The sequence below is a fragment of the Neltuma alba genome, unplaced genomic scaffold (assembly GCF_004799145.2).
Source record: "Neltuma alba isolate B1F8T4 unplaced genomic scaffold, ASM479914v2 tig00011679_pilon, whole genome shotgun sequence".
In the NCBI taxonomy this organism is placed as follows: domain Eukaryota; kingdom Viridiplantae; phylum Streptophyta; class Magnoliopsida; order Fabales; family Fabaceae; genus Neltuma; species Neltuma alba.
Window position 1 is genome coordinate 161268 of NW_021636318.1, and position 16458 is coordinate 177725.

General features: G+C 40.2%; 2 protein-coding genes and 1 non-coding gene across 3 annotated transcripts; 1 reads left to right on the top strand and 2 right to left on the bottom strand.

Moving 5' to 3' along the window:
- LOC114716530 (protein EXORDIUM) lies at positions 1–1249 on the bottom strand. Its single transcript, XM_028901527.1, has one exon. It carries the CDS (start codon positions 1125–1127, stop codon positions 171–173), a length of 957 nt encoding a protein of 318 aa, XP_028757360.1. The 5' UTR covers positions 1128–1249; the 3' UTR covers positions 1–170.
- Positions 1250–6369: 5120 nt separating this feature from the next.
- On the bottom strand, positions 6370–9804 carry LOC114716528 (probable RNA-binding protein ARP1). Its single transcript, XM_028901525.1, has 7 exons — positions 9557–9804; positions 9295–9424; positions 9074–9191; positions 7664–7700; positions 7327–7543; positions 7158–7221; positions 6370–6457 (listed from the first exon to the last, which is right to left on the bottom strand). Exons 1-7 carry the CDS (start codon positions 9752–9754, stop codon positions 6370–6372), a joined length of 852 nt encoding a protein of 283 aa, XP_028757358.1. The 5' UTR covers positions 9755–9804.
- A 1818-nt stretch (positions 9805–11622) lies between these two features.
- TRNAM-CAU (transfer RNA methionine (anticodon CAU)) lies at positions 11623–11707 on the top strand. Its single transcript is given in 2 exon segments — positions 11623–11660; positions 11672–11707. It is a non-coding gene; the product is annotated as a tRNA-Met (tRNA).
- Positions 11708–16458: the final 4751 nt, after the last annotated feature.

The following is a 16458-nucleotide window of genomic DNA, read 5'->3' on the forward strand; positions in this document are numbered from 1 at the left end:
AGAATGAATTGAAGCAAACTGAAGTAAATTTGCTTATATATCATCAACAATGGGCACAACAAAAAGAAATAAACAAATGAATGAATACATCCTACACATTATATGCTTATACAGCCTACTAATTCCGTGTTTCTAATCGCGCAGCTACAATGGCTAATCCGCATCTATCTTCACACGAGCGTAGAACAAGTGGAAGTAGAAGGATCAAACAGAGCAGGAAGGAGATACTTCCTGCCATTAGCACCATGAGCATTGTAGCTCGCACCAGTAGTACGGTCCACCAACAAGTTTCCGGCGTACCCAGGGTAAGCTCCTTTTCCATAAACGCCGGGACAAGCAGAAGCAGCTTCCAGTGGTGCCTCGGCGGGACCCTGGAAGAAGCCATTTCCGAACGGGTTCGTGGCGGTGCCGGCCAAAAGGCTAGCCAGGTTGATCACCATTCCGTCAAGGCCAACGTCGTTGTTGGGAGCAACCAATGGCGGACTCTGGGGACCATAAATAGGCTGGTGGAAAGGCCAAGCGCACTGACCAGGGCACTGAGTCTCCGAGTTACCAACCCAGATGTAAGCAAACTTGTAGTTCTTGCCCTTCGCGTGTCCCACAGATGAGGATCCGTGAGTCCCACATCGGCTCATGCAGAAACCTTCCACGACGACATCAGCTGATGTCAAGACGACATTGATGGCGTTTTTCTGGTCACCCTTGGAGGCCAGTTCCACCAGCTGCTTGCTCGTGAGCGATTTTCCCAAGGAGTAGTTGTCGTCCAGAATCTGCTGGCCCAAAGAGAGGGAAAGAGCAGAAGCCTTCTTGCTGGTGAGATGGTAGTATTTCTCGGTTGTTTTCCACCATGTGGCGACGGAGGGTTGGGAGGTTTGAGCAGGCGAAGAAGATGTCAACGAGGCAACGAAATCGGAGATTATGGCTTTCTGGGAAGGCTTGAATTGGCCATACCAGATGAGATTGATAGAGATTTTGCCAGAGAGAAGAGGGCCATTGTGGTAATGGAGCAGCTGGGAGGACTGATCCTGACCCGGCTCACTCAGCCTCCTGGACGCGAGAGAGAGCTGAAGCGCTGAGATCAACAGAAAGATTTTAAGGAAGCATTGAAAAGAAACAAGGGCAGCCATTTTGTTTTGTGAACAGAACCAAAGCAGAGGGTCGCCAATAGGCTTCTTTCTTTTTTCGGGGGCGGAGCTGTAGAAGATGCAAGAAAGAGGAAGAGGAGAGAGCTCGAAAGTTCACTTGTGTGGATTGAGATGATAGGGAAGAGCCCTATATATATAGGTGCCAGCACAAGCGGGGTTTTGGTTTGGGTTTAGTGTGATATACACTTAGCTGCTGGCTATTGTGAATGGACATGGGTTAACGCTGTGGGCATTTCCGAGCCAGGACTTGCCAGGCAAGAAAAGTTGAGGAGGGACCCCAGACGGTACTATCTAGCGCGTTTCTTTATTCAAACGCTTTCGTGGCGAGACTAAGAAGTCCAAGTCAAGAATCGAGGGGTGGATTGCACGCTCTGAACAATGAAGGGTGAATACAGTTCGAGGAGGAGCGTGAGAGTCAAACCATTATAAAAATGCGCGGAGTAGTTGGGAGTGGCATTTTTGAAAAGCGGAGGTGGGCTTACAGCACAAGAAAAAAGGGCAAGCTTTTGTGGGAATGAGTGAGGTGATTTTTCCTCGTGGTCGCTACCAAACAAAAAGCATTCCAGCTTATGTCCAGTTCGGATGTTTCCAGGCATTCATTCTCCACAATGCCCTTCCCAACAGGGACCACCACGTCCGAGGCTAGAATATAATGAACGCATTGCAAATCAGGAATACAATAAATTTAAATTTAATTTTTTGAATTCATTATAAAAATAATTTTCTTTTTCAGATCAGTATTTTTTTTTTTGAATGATGGATATAATGAAATTTTAAATGAAGAATGCGGAAGCGTAGGGGGGACGCCGGGAAAGAGAGGGAGAGACGTTGAGATGACAGTCTGGATGGTGTGTATTTTATTGGGAAGAGGGATTGTATCCAACTGGCAGTCACCCAATGGGGGGTTCAGAAGGGTATCCGAGGAAGCACGTGATATCACGCGCCCCCCTCGTCTGTCCCCCCACCCCAGGCACGTGATTTCGTTCCAGCTCATTAGTATTCTTTTCCCACCTGGACGGCTGGGCACACCGAATATCACTTTTCAGTTCAGTTTGAGCCCACGTACGTACTTGGATTATTTGGATCCATAATCTAATCTCATATTAATGAGAGACAAAAACCGGGGCAGAAATCTAACGAGTATTTATGTCAATAGATCTCGGTCCTTGACTCATTGTCATCCCCCTTTGGCTTTATGAGTTGCTTTATTCTGTGAACACTTTCTTTGAGGAAAAATTCTGTGAAGTCCCAAGTGTTAATTGCAAGTGCCAATGAATTTAAGCGCACACATATGAGAACATATCGTAAGAACTTGGGCTGATCCACCTTATCATAAAATCCTCGCCAGTTACAACGGAACAAGCAAAAGTATCACAGTATGTATATGGGAATGAAAGTGATTGTCGTGCATAATAATGATAAATTACTTGTCGCAGACTATACAAGAGGCTTCATGCCGTGGTATTAGAATTTTTGGCGGGGAGAACGGGACGGCTGTTCCTGGTTGCCATAGCATAGAATCCGACTCTAAATTACTTGATGGGTCATGGACAGATGCGTTGCACCTGTCAAATTAATTATAACCTTATGACAGATTTATGCATTTGATGACATATTTTGCCATATATCCAAAACCTAAGATCAAGAGAATATTTTGTTAATCACCATCTGAAGGGAAGTCGGATTCACGAGGCGATGGGGTATTAAAATAATGAATTGATTAATGGATTGGAGGGCGTAGCATTAAAAAAAGCGGGCGGGGCGTCCGCGTACAATGGCCAAACATCCCGGTAGTAGTAAACAAGAGAAGACAAGTACAGCGCCTCTCATGGTGCATTCACCTCTGGACTTACACTGCCTTGTTTCCAAGTCCCAGACACAGAGAACAATATAATATGTGGCAGTTCTGCCTGGCCCCACGAATTTAGCCTTACAAAATAGCAGTAAATTATTTCTTCAAACTTTTCACAACTCAGACCCAACTTACGAGCAACCTTCTAATTATGATTTAGATACGAGGCAAGTATACAAATAATACGAGTTAAATACGTGAGAAGAATATTGTCTTGAATAGAACATGCTTACAAGTGATTTAGACAAACAGGCCTTGATTAATTCAGAATCAAATGAAACTACTCCAACTGGTATTAGGAATCTTGGGGCTTTGACTGAAACACACGATTCATATATAATTGGATTGTGTCTGGAACTCACGGAGCGCGTTGGCTGCTGAGTTCCATTATATCCTCTAATCTGTAGCTATGAATGTTAGGTGGGAATGATGAATAGTAGTGCTGCTTATTTTTCATTTGGGCTTCAACGGAGACCCAGGGAAAATAGTCTGCGCCTGCCCATGTTTTGGAGCTCCTTAATTTGTGGGTCGCCGCTGTATGTATACGGATGAGGATTGATGGGAACCTTCTAAGAAGCATAGGGGACGTTGGAGTCAATGATGCACCCATCCTCGCGTGCGATTTATAAGTCAATTAACTTGCCTGTTTGCCACAGCTACGATACAACTAGCCAGAATCGATCGAACCCAAAGAGCCAGGCTGGACGTAGCCGTAATTTACCAAGTTGTTCATGCGCAGTTGAGATCATTCTACTTGCTACTAGTACCCCATGTCCCCTATTTTTAATTCTCATATTACAACGAAGTCAGCGATGAAAAGTGATGCCGTTGAATTACGGGTCCCTAAATTTGTAATTAATTTGATTCGTGTAATCTTCAAAAGTTGGTGGCAAAAGAGCGTCGAATTTTATACTGCTCCGCATTTGTGACGGGGTGAAGTCGTATGCGGGAGGAGATGACACATGGCAAATAATTATTTCAGAGGTATAAATGAATAAGCAGGGAAAGCGTGGGTTTGGAGAATCCAGCGGGGAGTAGGAGCATGAAGGAGGGGAGCACGCAGCGTGTCTAGAGTCAAGCAGATAGAAGAAACAAGGGTGTATCTTAGAGAGGGTGAGTCCACAATTGGGATTATTAAGAACAAAGGGCGTGTGTAATTGCGCTGCTTCAAATATGTGGGCGAGGCATGGTCATGGCGGCGCCTCTGTCCCATACACAGCTACGCTCATTTAAATACTACCATTGCGTACGTACATCAAATTTTAAATGCAGAATGGAGGTGGAAACAGCATGGTGGGGCCGGACATCTTTGAAGGGCCGACCCTGCATAGCATGCATGACCCATATCTGGCTCCCCCCTACCTACATTACCATCCGCTTTTGCAAAATAAACAAACAGCTGCACTAATTATTACCAAGGAATATGGGTGCGCATACCATGTATGAGTCTATTCCCCGCCTTCTTCTCTGGATATGTACGCATTAAGTGTATGTATGGTATGTCTGATAATAAACTTACCACCTCCCGCCCCATATGACCTGGCCAGCTCACAGTAAACGCGCCCATCTTCTGACTACTCCACTGTGCCCAGTCTTCCTGCCCACTCACTTCTGGGTTTAGTCAAAATCCGTGTGTGTTTTCTTTTAATTTTTTTAAATAATTATTTATGATTTTTTCCCTTCATATATGTTGTGATTTAAATTTCTGGTCTTGTGTGGGTTCGTCTCACCCTAGTGTTAAACATGTTAATTTCATTTGTGTAGGAAAGAGCCCCAAAGGGTTTATCTTATTGGTTGTAGCATGCTGGACCGCTCAAGCACTAGTCAAATGTCTGCATCTCTACTAACCGTGTTGTCAGAGAAGCGGCCCTAGCCTATGGACGGATTCTCTTAACAACCACGAGAACGCTCCCCCAAATGCACAAGGTGTTCCATACTCGAGTCAGCTGGTTCCGGCATCATGAGGAACTAAGACGAAAAGCTAAGTTTGAGGAGACCTTGAAATGATCAGTTATCAAATATTTTGGTTTCATCAGAACCAACAGTTTCCAATCTAACGGAGCTCATATCGATTACTACTGCCGTAACACATGAAATTGTCAACAAGGCTATTGGTTCATAACAGATCAGGACGAAGCTCCCGTCATGGTCTATCTAATAATAATGCAGCCTTATTAGTATTGGGGTTGCTTTTGATCTCAACTTGGTTACTGGTCACTGCTACTGCTCTTGTTTGGGATTGGATGCTGCGTATACTTCAGTAGTTGAGGATCACTGTTATGCTTGCCGCTATGATGACGATATAAGAGAGACTGGGAGCGTGAGTTCAGACAGTTCTGATCGACAATATAAAACGGGATTAGTCTAAAATAGATTTCCTGTCCGATAAGATATTTCTCTGAGAAATATAATTGATCATGCCATCTCTGCTTCTTTTAAGCTTGATTAGACACCAAGATCGTGTCACTTGGTGCGCTGAAAAACAAGTGATGTGGAGAACAGACTAGAAATCAACAACTGAAGGCATAGCACACTACGAGACCTTATTTGGATCACCATTACCGTGGGATATGTTACCCTCGCTGGACGAACGATGCCCAGTGGACGTGGACTGGACTATGTGACGTTGGGCCAGACCCTGACCATTGCTTCCCTCTACAAACCGAGAAAACTTAAATTATTGCCGCCACAATCATATATATCCAGTGACATGTAATTTATTTGGATATTTATTTTTCTATTTCCTTCTATCATACCAACTCTTGGTCAGTGTACTTGCGCCTCCTTTGCTTCGTTGTGAATGTTCACTGATATATTATGGAATCAGTAGTTCACGGTGGCCTTATTTTCGGTCTGGCATTATAATTTTGCTAATGGTTCAACTTTGTTTAAACATGAGGCCTGAAAGGCGAAGTCGTCGATAAGAAATCTTGGCAGAAGCATTGAAGCTTCATTGTTCGTACAAAATCACTAGTTAGTAAAGTATAATGTTTGAAGAAAATCAGGTTATGATGATGAATTAAGCATATATCAGTGTATGTTGTTATTAATGAAAAAGAGGAAATTGAGTTAATTAGCAACAATAGCGCATGCTCATTAAGATCAGGTCACGTCTTTACATAATATGTGAAAAAGGAGTTAACTAGTAAAAAAACATACATTACTTGCGAGAATAGGAATAGAGAACGAAGATTGTCTGAAATCTGAAGTCAAGTTAGTCCATTTTTTGAGTCCCATAGCCGTAGAAAATATGCGTAATGATCTGCTGAGCCATTTATTGACTCTGCTATTTATTGCGCTAAGGCCTAAGGCTACATCTTTGGACCGAAAACATTAAGATATAATAATGTGCATATGGGTGATCTGATCTTATCAGTTCTTCCCCCGGCCATTGGCACTTTCTGAAGTTATAACTACTCCAGCTTTGTCTCCAAGGAGCTTCACTGCTGGGTCCGAGAATCTGTGGGGCCAACAACATTAAACTTGTCTTAGATAAATACAAGATTATACCACTTTTGGTCTTAATATAAGAGCTCGTTAGATTTTATTTTAATTCTAAATATAAGACCCCAATCTATTTTATTTCTTATATTTATTTATTTTTTTCTAAGGTAATCCGTATAACAATGATAGTTTTAGCCAATACACTTGATTAATAAGGATAATTTAAAAAATAATACTTATTTATTACAAATAACTAACTTAACTAATTTTTTTAATCTACTCAAATTAATTAATTAACTCTTATATTATATTAAGTGCCCGAGATAGTATTTCATTTCTTGACTCTGCTTGATTGCCTCATTCGCCTCCATCCAAATCATAAAAGAAATAAAGTTTGTAGCATAACAGAAAGTTTAGCCCGAAGAATTAGACTGGTAATTGCTGAAAGGCCAACTTTTGTCTAAAATTTGACAGATCGAAGTGTGGCAGTATGTATATCTGTCTAGTATGCTTTTTTTTTGGGGGGGGGGGGGGAATGAATATAGCAGCACTTTTGACTGCATCTATAAAGAACTAACCACTCCATTTTCTAAACTGAAACCACATGCAGGCTCTTTTACTTTATGCTTTATGATGACCCTTTCCTCCCATCATGATTTTTTCACACTGATCCATTATGCATTATAAGTTTCATGGTTCATGGCTGGGCTACTTGCCCATGTGACCCCCACAGCCACATGTCACAGCCAAACCCCATATCAGTGAAATGCATCACAATATCTGTTCTTGCGTTTGTTTTGTGGGGAGAGTACATGCACATAAAGAAAGCGAATTTAACTGATCAAAAGGTAAAATAAATTATTAAGAGAACAGAAAGCTACGTACCAGTAGGGGAAAGGAAGTGTAGAGGAGGACAATAGCCTTGCATGGGTGTAGGGTAGTATGGATAGGAGGCACCAGCTGGGAAGCGATCTGCCCGGGGGGGAGTGAAAAATGTAGCCGTTGGTGTTTGAACAGAATACCCATAGTAATGTGAATGTGATTGTCCATAGACTTGTTGATAGTATCGTGGCTGTTGAACTTGTGGGTTGGACAACATGACCTGTGCACAATATATGCCATATATCTTCTTAGTATATTTGTCGTTTGTTATCGATGATAATTTATATCTTAGAAAACTTAAGTTGCTGATAAGATAAACAGGAGATAACAAAGATCCCACTTGGTGATACCCGTAATCAGTAGTGTAGGTTGGATAGCTGCACAAGGTGAAGCAACATTGACCGAGAAAATGTGAAAGGAAATATTCATGCTTAGAGAAGCAAATAACTCAATTGACTTGTGTAATGAAGAATATACTCCTCCGGTCCTAATTATAAGACCCATTGACTTATTTGAGGAGATTAAGGAAGTAAGTTAAGTTAGTTATTTATAATAAATAAGTGTTGTTATTCCTAAAATATCCTTGCTAATTAAGTATATTGGCTAAAACTATCATTATTAGAAGGATTATCTTGGAAAAAAATGCATAAATATAAGAGACAAAATGGATTGGGTCTTATAATTAGGACCAAATAAAAAGTCAAATTGGGTCTTATAATAAGGACCGGAGGAGTATATATATATATATATATATAATGTTGGATCTGTACAACAGTGAGGATAAGTAGCCATTAAATATTGATGTAAAGCTGCAGGTTGTGGTGGGTTCCCAAATTGAGTGGATGGCTAATATGATGCAGCGTGCTTGTCCCTATGCTTCAATAATTGTGACCCAGCGTGCTACTTTGTAGAGGACTTCCTTTTGTAGTACACATCATATGAAGTGAAACGAAGTTTAAAAAGGAACGTCAAAGGAGGCGCGTCTGGTAATATTTACATTTATTCACAGTAATTATTTGGCAAAAACTTTGTTTTACATCTTTAGGTAAATTACTTGATGAAGAGAGAATGAATTGACCCCCCCCCAAAAAAAAAGAACATTAGAGTTGAAACTCGAGTGTTAATATAATTCTCTTTATAGCTCCTGTTTAGCTCTTCAATTACCAAACATTCTCATCAGACAGTGCCATAGCTGGGAGGAAAATGACTTTGTTGGTACGGATAATAAAAAGTACAGATAGCCGAGAGATATGATCCTGAGATTATATGTCAATTGACACAGGACCACTGCGATCTACACGTGCATGCATTACAATGTGAGGTAACCGCGTCCTCAGCCTTCTTTAAGTTACAATTATTATGGAATTACTAATTATATATCAATACTTCTCTCTAAGAATATATGAAAATTATATATACTGACGCAATATTCTTTTATACTACTTCTGATCCTATTAAGGAGCTAATTACACGTGTGAAAGGTTTAATTAAATAGTAGTTCTAACTAATACATATGATTAGTAAGGATATTTTAGAAAAGACAACGTCTATTTAACGAATTAGTCACTAACTCTTATATTAAATACAGGAGGTGGTAGTATGATATGAAGGTGAAACTGGGTTTAAAAAATAATTATGATATTAGTATATAGTGAATTTGAAGGTGACATCCATGTGGTAGTGTGGAGTACGGACCAGTCGTTTGCCTGCGACTACTCTGCCACTTAATGAATCAAATTAATTCACTCACCTATACGCTGCTGAGTACATCAGAGAAGGTGGCGCTGCCGCTGCCGGAACTCCATTGTAGGCCGGCTTTTCTCGTACTGTGCCTTCCTTACCACCATCTTGCACCGATAAGTTCGTTCCTGCATTATCAGTATCCAACCTTGTTATGCAACTTCAACGTCAATGAAAGAATCCACAACTATAACTGAAACATGATGATAGTAAAGTATAAAATGAAGAGACCTCGAGGAGATGAAGGTGGGGGCGGAGGCCGTCCTAGAGAAGCAATATTGCAATTTGCTCTTCTACCATGTATTGTCGGTTTGGGATCCGCACAAGCTTTTCTTGCTGAGTCTGGATCACGGAAAGTGACCTGCTCGTTGGACGACATAATATAAATTAAATAAACAGTAATTAAAATATAAGACTTCAACCAATCAGATGATGAGCAGAGAATTGGTCTTCAAGACATAGAAAATAAAGGAGATGAGTAAAAGGCATATACGAATCCATAGCCTTTAGACTTCCCAGTATGCTTATCGTTGATGATAACGGCTTCAAGAATATCACCGAACTGCTCGAAGTATCTATGCAATTCTTCAGTGGGCGTCTCCCAAGCTAGTCCTCCCACGAACACCTTGGTTAATGTGGTGTCGCCGAACTGGGATCGGTAGTGTGGGTGATTGGCCATCGCATCATTCATTCGAGCTCTACCAGTACACGCAGTAATGGCTTTCTTTCTCTTCAATTGCTGGCCCTGTCGATGTTGTGTTGTCATCTCATGCTGTTTGGAACAGAACGTATAAAAAGGAAGTGAAGAAAAGAAAAGGCATGGAGCATGTGTGAGGTAGGGGTAAGCTTTGGTGTTTGTAGCATGGAGTGACAGCTGCCTGGTATTGTCTCAATCCAAAGTGATTAATACATACTACCTCTTGATATAAGAGCTTCATTTAACTTTTATTTTGATTTTAATATAAATTCATATTTATTATTTTTCATATTTATTTATTTTTTCTAAGATAGTCCTTGAAATAATAGTTATTCTAGTCAATACACTTGATTAATAAAAATATTTTAAAAAAAGACAGCATCTATTTATTACATATGCTGAGCCCAACAGTTCATCCACCCCACAAGTAGCCCTTATCTATGCTGGTTGCCAGCTACAAGGACCCCTCCCCCTTCCCTCTCTCTTCCTCTGCTTTCTTTACTGTTACTATGAAGTCCTCTGCACGTGGGGCATCCCCTCCTCCCTTCGAACAAACATGATTGAGATTTGTTGACTGGTTCACATTCCTTCGTATTCTTCTTCCCCAGCTTCTACTTTAAATAACCGGGAAAACGTAAGAAGGCCCCCCCACCTCGACCGATACGAAAACCGTCCACGAAGTATGGAAAGAAGCCGCCAACACCGCCCATTTATGGCGTGGTGTTCAGAGAGCACGAATTCTTGAGAAGCCCAAATCTGTGTTATTCGGCTGCTATGGAATTAGAGAAAATAGCACGAGATGGGCCCCAAATCGTGTGAACGTTTGTAGGTTGGACGTCAATGGGCCTACTAATGTTGGGATTCAAGTCTTGCCCAAGGGAACCTAGTTCTAACTTTTTTTTTTGGTAAAGAGGAGGGCTTAGCCCATTACAAAGAAAAACTACACACGAGGGGATAGAAGTCCCGTATAATCTTGGTGCACAAGGGCCCTCAGCGAGTCTGGGACCGTATCAATAAAAACAAAACTATGTACCCTACTGAGGCCATCCTTCGCAAGCCTATCGGCAACTTTGTTGGTATCTCTTGGTGTATATTGAAACTGTATACTCCAGTTCCTTTTCCTCATCTCGACAATCAAAGTCCAAACCGAAGAGAAGTTCCCTCTTATATTGGTAAAGAGAACCTAGTTCTAACTTATATTAGGGGTTCTCTACACACAATAGACGAGTGCTTTTTTAACTCATCCAAGTGGTCTCCATGTCCCATGGCTATCTATCCTAGGTTCACATATAATCATTATTTTCTTTTCTCTAACTTCATTTGTCGACTTGTTTGCGTCTGCAGTGAAAAATTGACTTGCGCTAGTTTAAACCTGAAATTTCATGTTAAAAAAAGCTTCCTTGTATTTATATATACAGTTTATGTAGTAACTTGTACCATGAACTATAGCGATAAATAGCGAGGATAACTTATGTAGTGCATATTAACAATAGTTAGAAAGAAAAAAAAAAAAAAATTCACGCAGTATGTCACACTTGTAGTATAATTGAACCAAATCAGCTTTTAAATGCGGGTAGTGATGAGCTGTCCCACCCACTGGATCCAACAAAAGTAGAGGACAGTCGTGGAGTTGGTGGTGGGGGGAAGCATGAACCCACCGACACATTCATTCACTCTTTTATTTTAAATGCTTTTGCCCGTCAAAAATGCCATTCAACATTACTGTACTGATATTCCATATCAATCACATTTTGGGCTTTTCATTCCCGACCTTCTCTCATCTATACAGATGACATCGGAGGAGTTTAATCCTCTTCTCGATAACCAAAAAATAGATAATCTTTTAAGGTCCCCGACCACTCGGGGTGGTGGCGCAGTTGGCTAGCGCGTAGGTCTCATAGCTTCTGAGTTATCCTGAGGTCGAGAGTTCGAGCCTCTCTCACCCCATGAGTGAGATTTTTGCATCCCGCTTGTCTGCGTAATGTCCAGACAGTTTTATGTGCTCTAATCCTTCGAAGTTTTATAACCTTATCATCTTGTACCATGAGTGAAATTTTTTCATCCCGGGTGTCTGCGTAATTTCCACACAGTTTTATGTGCTCTAATCTTTCGAAGTTTTATTACTGTATCATCTTGTACAATTTACAGGACTGTTTAAGCATTTGATAAGGTACAAGAAACTTTAGATAACCTGGATACATACACTGTGGCAGATGGGACTTGAATGGTTGTACCTATAAATCATGTCCAAATTCGAAGAATCTCGCCAACTTCTTAAATTTGAGCGTGCTTTGATCCTTCCCGTGATCAGAGAAGATTTGACCGCCCTGCAGAATGTCTTTTTGGAAGTTCACCCTATTAAATAAATATTTTCTTATTCTTTTATCCTACTTTCACATGACATGTCTTTCCATTGAGGATTCGAAATTTCTTGTTGGAATCTGAAGGATGATGCAGAGGGATGACCCAAAATTAGGTCTGATGGATGAGAAAAAATATGCATTTCAATCTCCCCCGTCACATGAGAGAAATGGCTGCTGAATTCTTGTCCAACTGCAACTGTCTTTACATTTACGCTTTATCTCAAAGATTCTGTTAGTCCTATAGATGCTGGAAAAACGGGAAGAGAGCCTCTCTCGTTTCTGAGTTGAAATTGATGAACGGTTATAAGTTGCTGGTTTATGAGAATATGCCACTTCCTATGCCTTTTGGCGAAGCTGCATTTATTTTGCCCCACTCATCCACCATGATACCCTTTTAAATGTTACAGCTCACCCACTCCACTCTTTTATTCATACCCTGTGTTTGGATATCAGCATGCTTTAATATAGCCCTCAGTTTTTTGTGACCATGACACATATCAGTATGCTTTAATCCAGTGATGGCGACCACAGCAATGTTCAAATTATTATTCAACTTCCGCCCCTCCCTCCCTCCCTCTATGATCCTTCTCTGTCAGTCTTATTCTTTCCAAATCCACTCCTCAAATTTCTATTTACTAAAATGGTTTTAGTGGTATTTCTTATGCCATGTTACATGAGATGAAAGCTCAAATACCTTGTCACCGAAGCCATTAAATCAAATGAGAGAAGCTGAGGAGAGAGACGTGTGATCAAGGTTGTCACATGTAGTGCTGGGTCCTGATGTTCCTTGGTACCCAACTTAAGGTGACAAACTTTGGTTGCAACTCGTGCAATGATTAATCTGTGAAAGAAGACACAAGCCACTCTTGTCTGGTTCCATTTATAAAGCACTCGGTACTGTTGATAAACGATAGTTCAAGGCACGCTTGCGAGGATAAGATGTGGAGTGGACTACGGTAGAGTGTAGAATTAGCTCAATGACACTTGACAAGGTTGGCCTAATGTGGTGTCCGTTTGGGTCAATAGTAATAAATGAAATATACCCTGGTAAATTACGTCTAGTGATTCTGATCTTGTTTGAACAATTCGACCTGTAGAGATTCAAAAAAGGAGTAAAAATAAGAGATAAACGGGTAGTTAGCCATTAATAAAAGCGTAGCTTTCAGCTGTTTATAAAACTGTATGAGAGGTTTGAATCTCAGTGACCAAAGTTGCTTGATGGGACCAAATATTGACGTCTTTCAAAAGGCTGGATTTTGCTATTTGTGCCGTGACCACAATAAAGTCGTATTTAATTGTTGCTTTAGCTATCCAGCTCCCAAGCTAAGAGCTGGTCACCCTTGAGGAAATTTACCTCATCAGCAAGCCCTCACCCACGCCTTCTCAATAAGGAGCCTCTCCAAATGGAAAGGATCTAATTTACTTTATCATGGTGTTGGAAAAATATTAATATCTCAACTAACAAATAATGCCATTTAAGAAACATTAATATCTGATGATGATATGATATCGGGATAAGCATCCAAAGCATTTCCCTACAAATTGAATGTTAAATAATACTCCTCTGGTCGTAAATATAAGACTCTTGTACACACTAGTATGAGAGTCTTATATTTAGGATCAGGAAAGTAGTATTTATCTCTGATCATCACACCAGCTAGCAGAAACAAAACCGTACAGCCAATAAATGAAGTCCATACCTTATTCTTCTCATAATTTTATGAAATTGATTGATTCTCTTTTTTCTGTGATGCGCTTCAATTCGTGCTAATATTTCCTAGCGCTCTGTTTGGTATCTTTCCCTATCTCCCTTTCCCATCCAAAACTAATCCTTTGCTTAGTGGCAGTCCTATTCAGTTTTCACAACATACACTGTCACATTTTCGGAGCTACAGAGTTTGACCCACAGGACTTCCATCGGTCCCACTTCCAGCTCATCATGATTTAAACATCATATAATTTAGTGGGCTAATCATGGATTACCACAATGTCTTTTCTTCATGTCTCTCGTAATTGGGTGGTTTTTCCCCCCCTGTTCTTTCTATTTAAAAGAATATGAGCAGTAAATTACTGTGAGTATAACTACTCGGCTGCAAATAATAGGTCTGCCACTAGCAGGCCAGGCGTTAGTCAAAAGCAGAGGGAAAAAACCAAGATGGGAGGACGCCGACCTCACGTGAATTGTTTGACATTATTTCTTGTTATCTATGGAGGATCACATATTGAGGTCCATTTTCTTTTAAAGGCGACTTTAATTTGTTATAAGCTAGTGTCTATTGATTTCAGTGGAGGAGTGGATTTGGCACAAACACCGGCGTCCAATGAGGGTTCCGGATCCACCTAGACTTTTGCCAATTTGTTGACTTCTGTAACGTCAATGATGAAGCAAGTGCCCAGTACTTCCCATTGATTATAATATAAATATGACAGCAATTGTGAATCGCAGATCTCAAAAAGGAGGTTTGAAAATGATTAATCTAAAGCAAGATGAGTAGTTTTCCAAACAGCTGATTAATTATTCACTCGGATGTGTAATATTGATGTTACTTCACAATATCCCCTCATTAAGGTTCCGAGATTGGGAGTGGCAAGCATGATGGAAGAAAGTTCAATTATACTGCAAAAAATTTCCGATTTGGATGGTGCAGGCGCGTGATTGGAGATAGAACTTAAAAGAATGGCCAAAGAAAGTGATGGGATAACTTCCGGTTTTTCAGGCGGACATGGATTTTTATTAGTTGGTTTCAGCACCGGACAACCACGTAGACCCAGGAGTTTACATAATTATACGCACGCAAGATACACCAATGGTTTGGAAATGCGGCGGAAGAAGAAGAATTTTCCTTCTAATTTATCTTCGTTTTTCAATGGATCCCTGTGGTTCAAAAGTTTCGGAATCCAACGTGTTTTACATATTGAGCGAAGCGTCTAACCAAACCGATGCCGTTTTGGCATGGCAGAGGAGCTGGCGAAAAGTGGGGTGGGTCAGGAGAGAAGCCGAACGCCGCGAGATTGAAAAGAACTCTTCTTTTAAAAAACTAGATTTCTCAGGAATTTTATCAATGTGAGTAATATGTTTTTGGGGGGGGGGGGGGGGGGGGGGGAGAAGAGGGGGGGGGAAAGATGTTTAAAATAGTAAATCTAATATTTTGTTATGAAGCCCCACCATGCGTTGGCCGCAAAAAAATAAAAAGGTTAAAGCACAGTGGCAGATTTGCGAGGGGAGCTCGGGACATGGCGGATTCATGCAAAAAGGTTACAATTTAAAAAAGAAAAGTTCTGGGTGCAGGGTGGGGAAATCTGTAATCCTTACAAATGAACGAGGAAAATAAGGGAGAGGCGGCGGGCCCCACTAATCAGTAAGGTTGTTCATTATAGTGTAAAGTGGGGTCTTTTTTATCAAATATAATCACATGCGTGCGTCAAAACTTGATGAATCTTTTTGTGGCCTGACAATTTTTAATGATGAATTATTTAGGTGAATTGTCATTTGAAAACGCAGAACACGCTATAAACGTAAGGCGAGCTTTGACCCAGGAAAAAAAAAATTGTAAGACGGCATTCGGGACTGATTTATTTTAATATAAGAATTCAATTACTAATTTATAAATATTAAAAAAATAATTAAATTAATTATTTATAATAAAGAGTATTGTCTTTGTTAAAACATTCTTACTAATAATATATATTGAAGAAAAAGTAATCATTATGAGAGATTATTTAAAATAAATAAATGAATATATGAGATTAAATGGATTGAAGTTTTATATTTATGACTAAATTAAATATTCAACTAATTTTTATACTTAAAATATCATCGTTCTAGCTGTGCATGACATAATTAAAACTTACAACATTGAAAAAAAAAAAAAAATCCTTGTGATCGGGTAATAGGATGAGCAGCTTTTATTACAGCAATCGGCCAGACGGGAAAGAAATCAGTTTGCATTGACACGAAGGGCTTGGCAGGGAAATTTTCTTGAGTGATTGGCTCCATTTTCCTCTGGCCACGCATTTTGTGGAGCTCAATACTTTAAAGGGATAAAATTTTTCTGATTAAAATTAATGAGAAGGCAGAAGATAAGATATAGAGTGTCAAAAGAATGCAACGTATGGATGAGGACGACAATTTACGAATAATTTTAATGTAGAATAATGGAATATATAATTTGCCTTGAAATTCATGCAGTCCGTAGGAGAAGAATGCACTGCACTGACACCAGAGAGACACAGAGATTCTGAACTATGAACTCTGCAAACATATCCAGTTCCTGTTGCGCAGAACACCCAGCAATGAATAAGATATTTTAGATTGATTTTTATAATAAATATTAA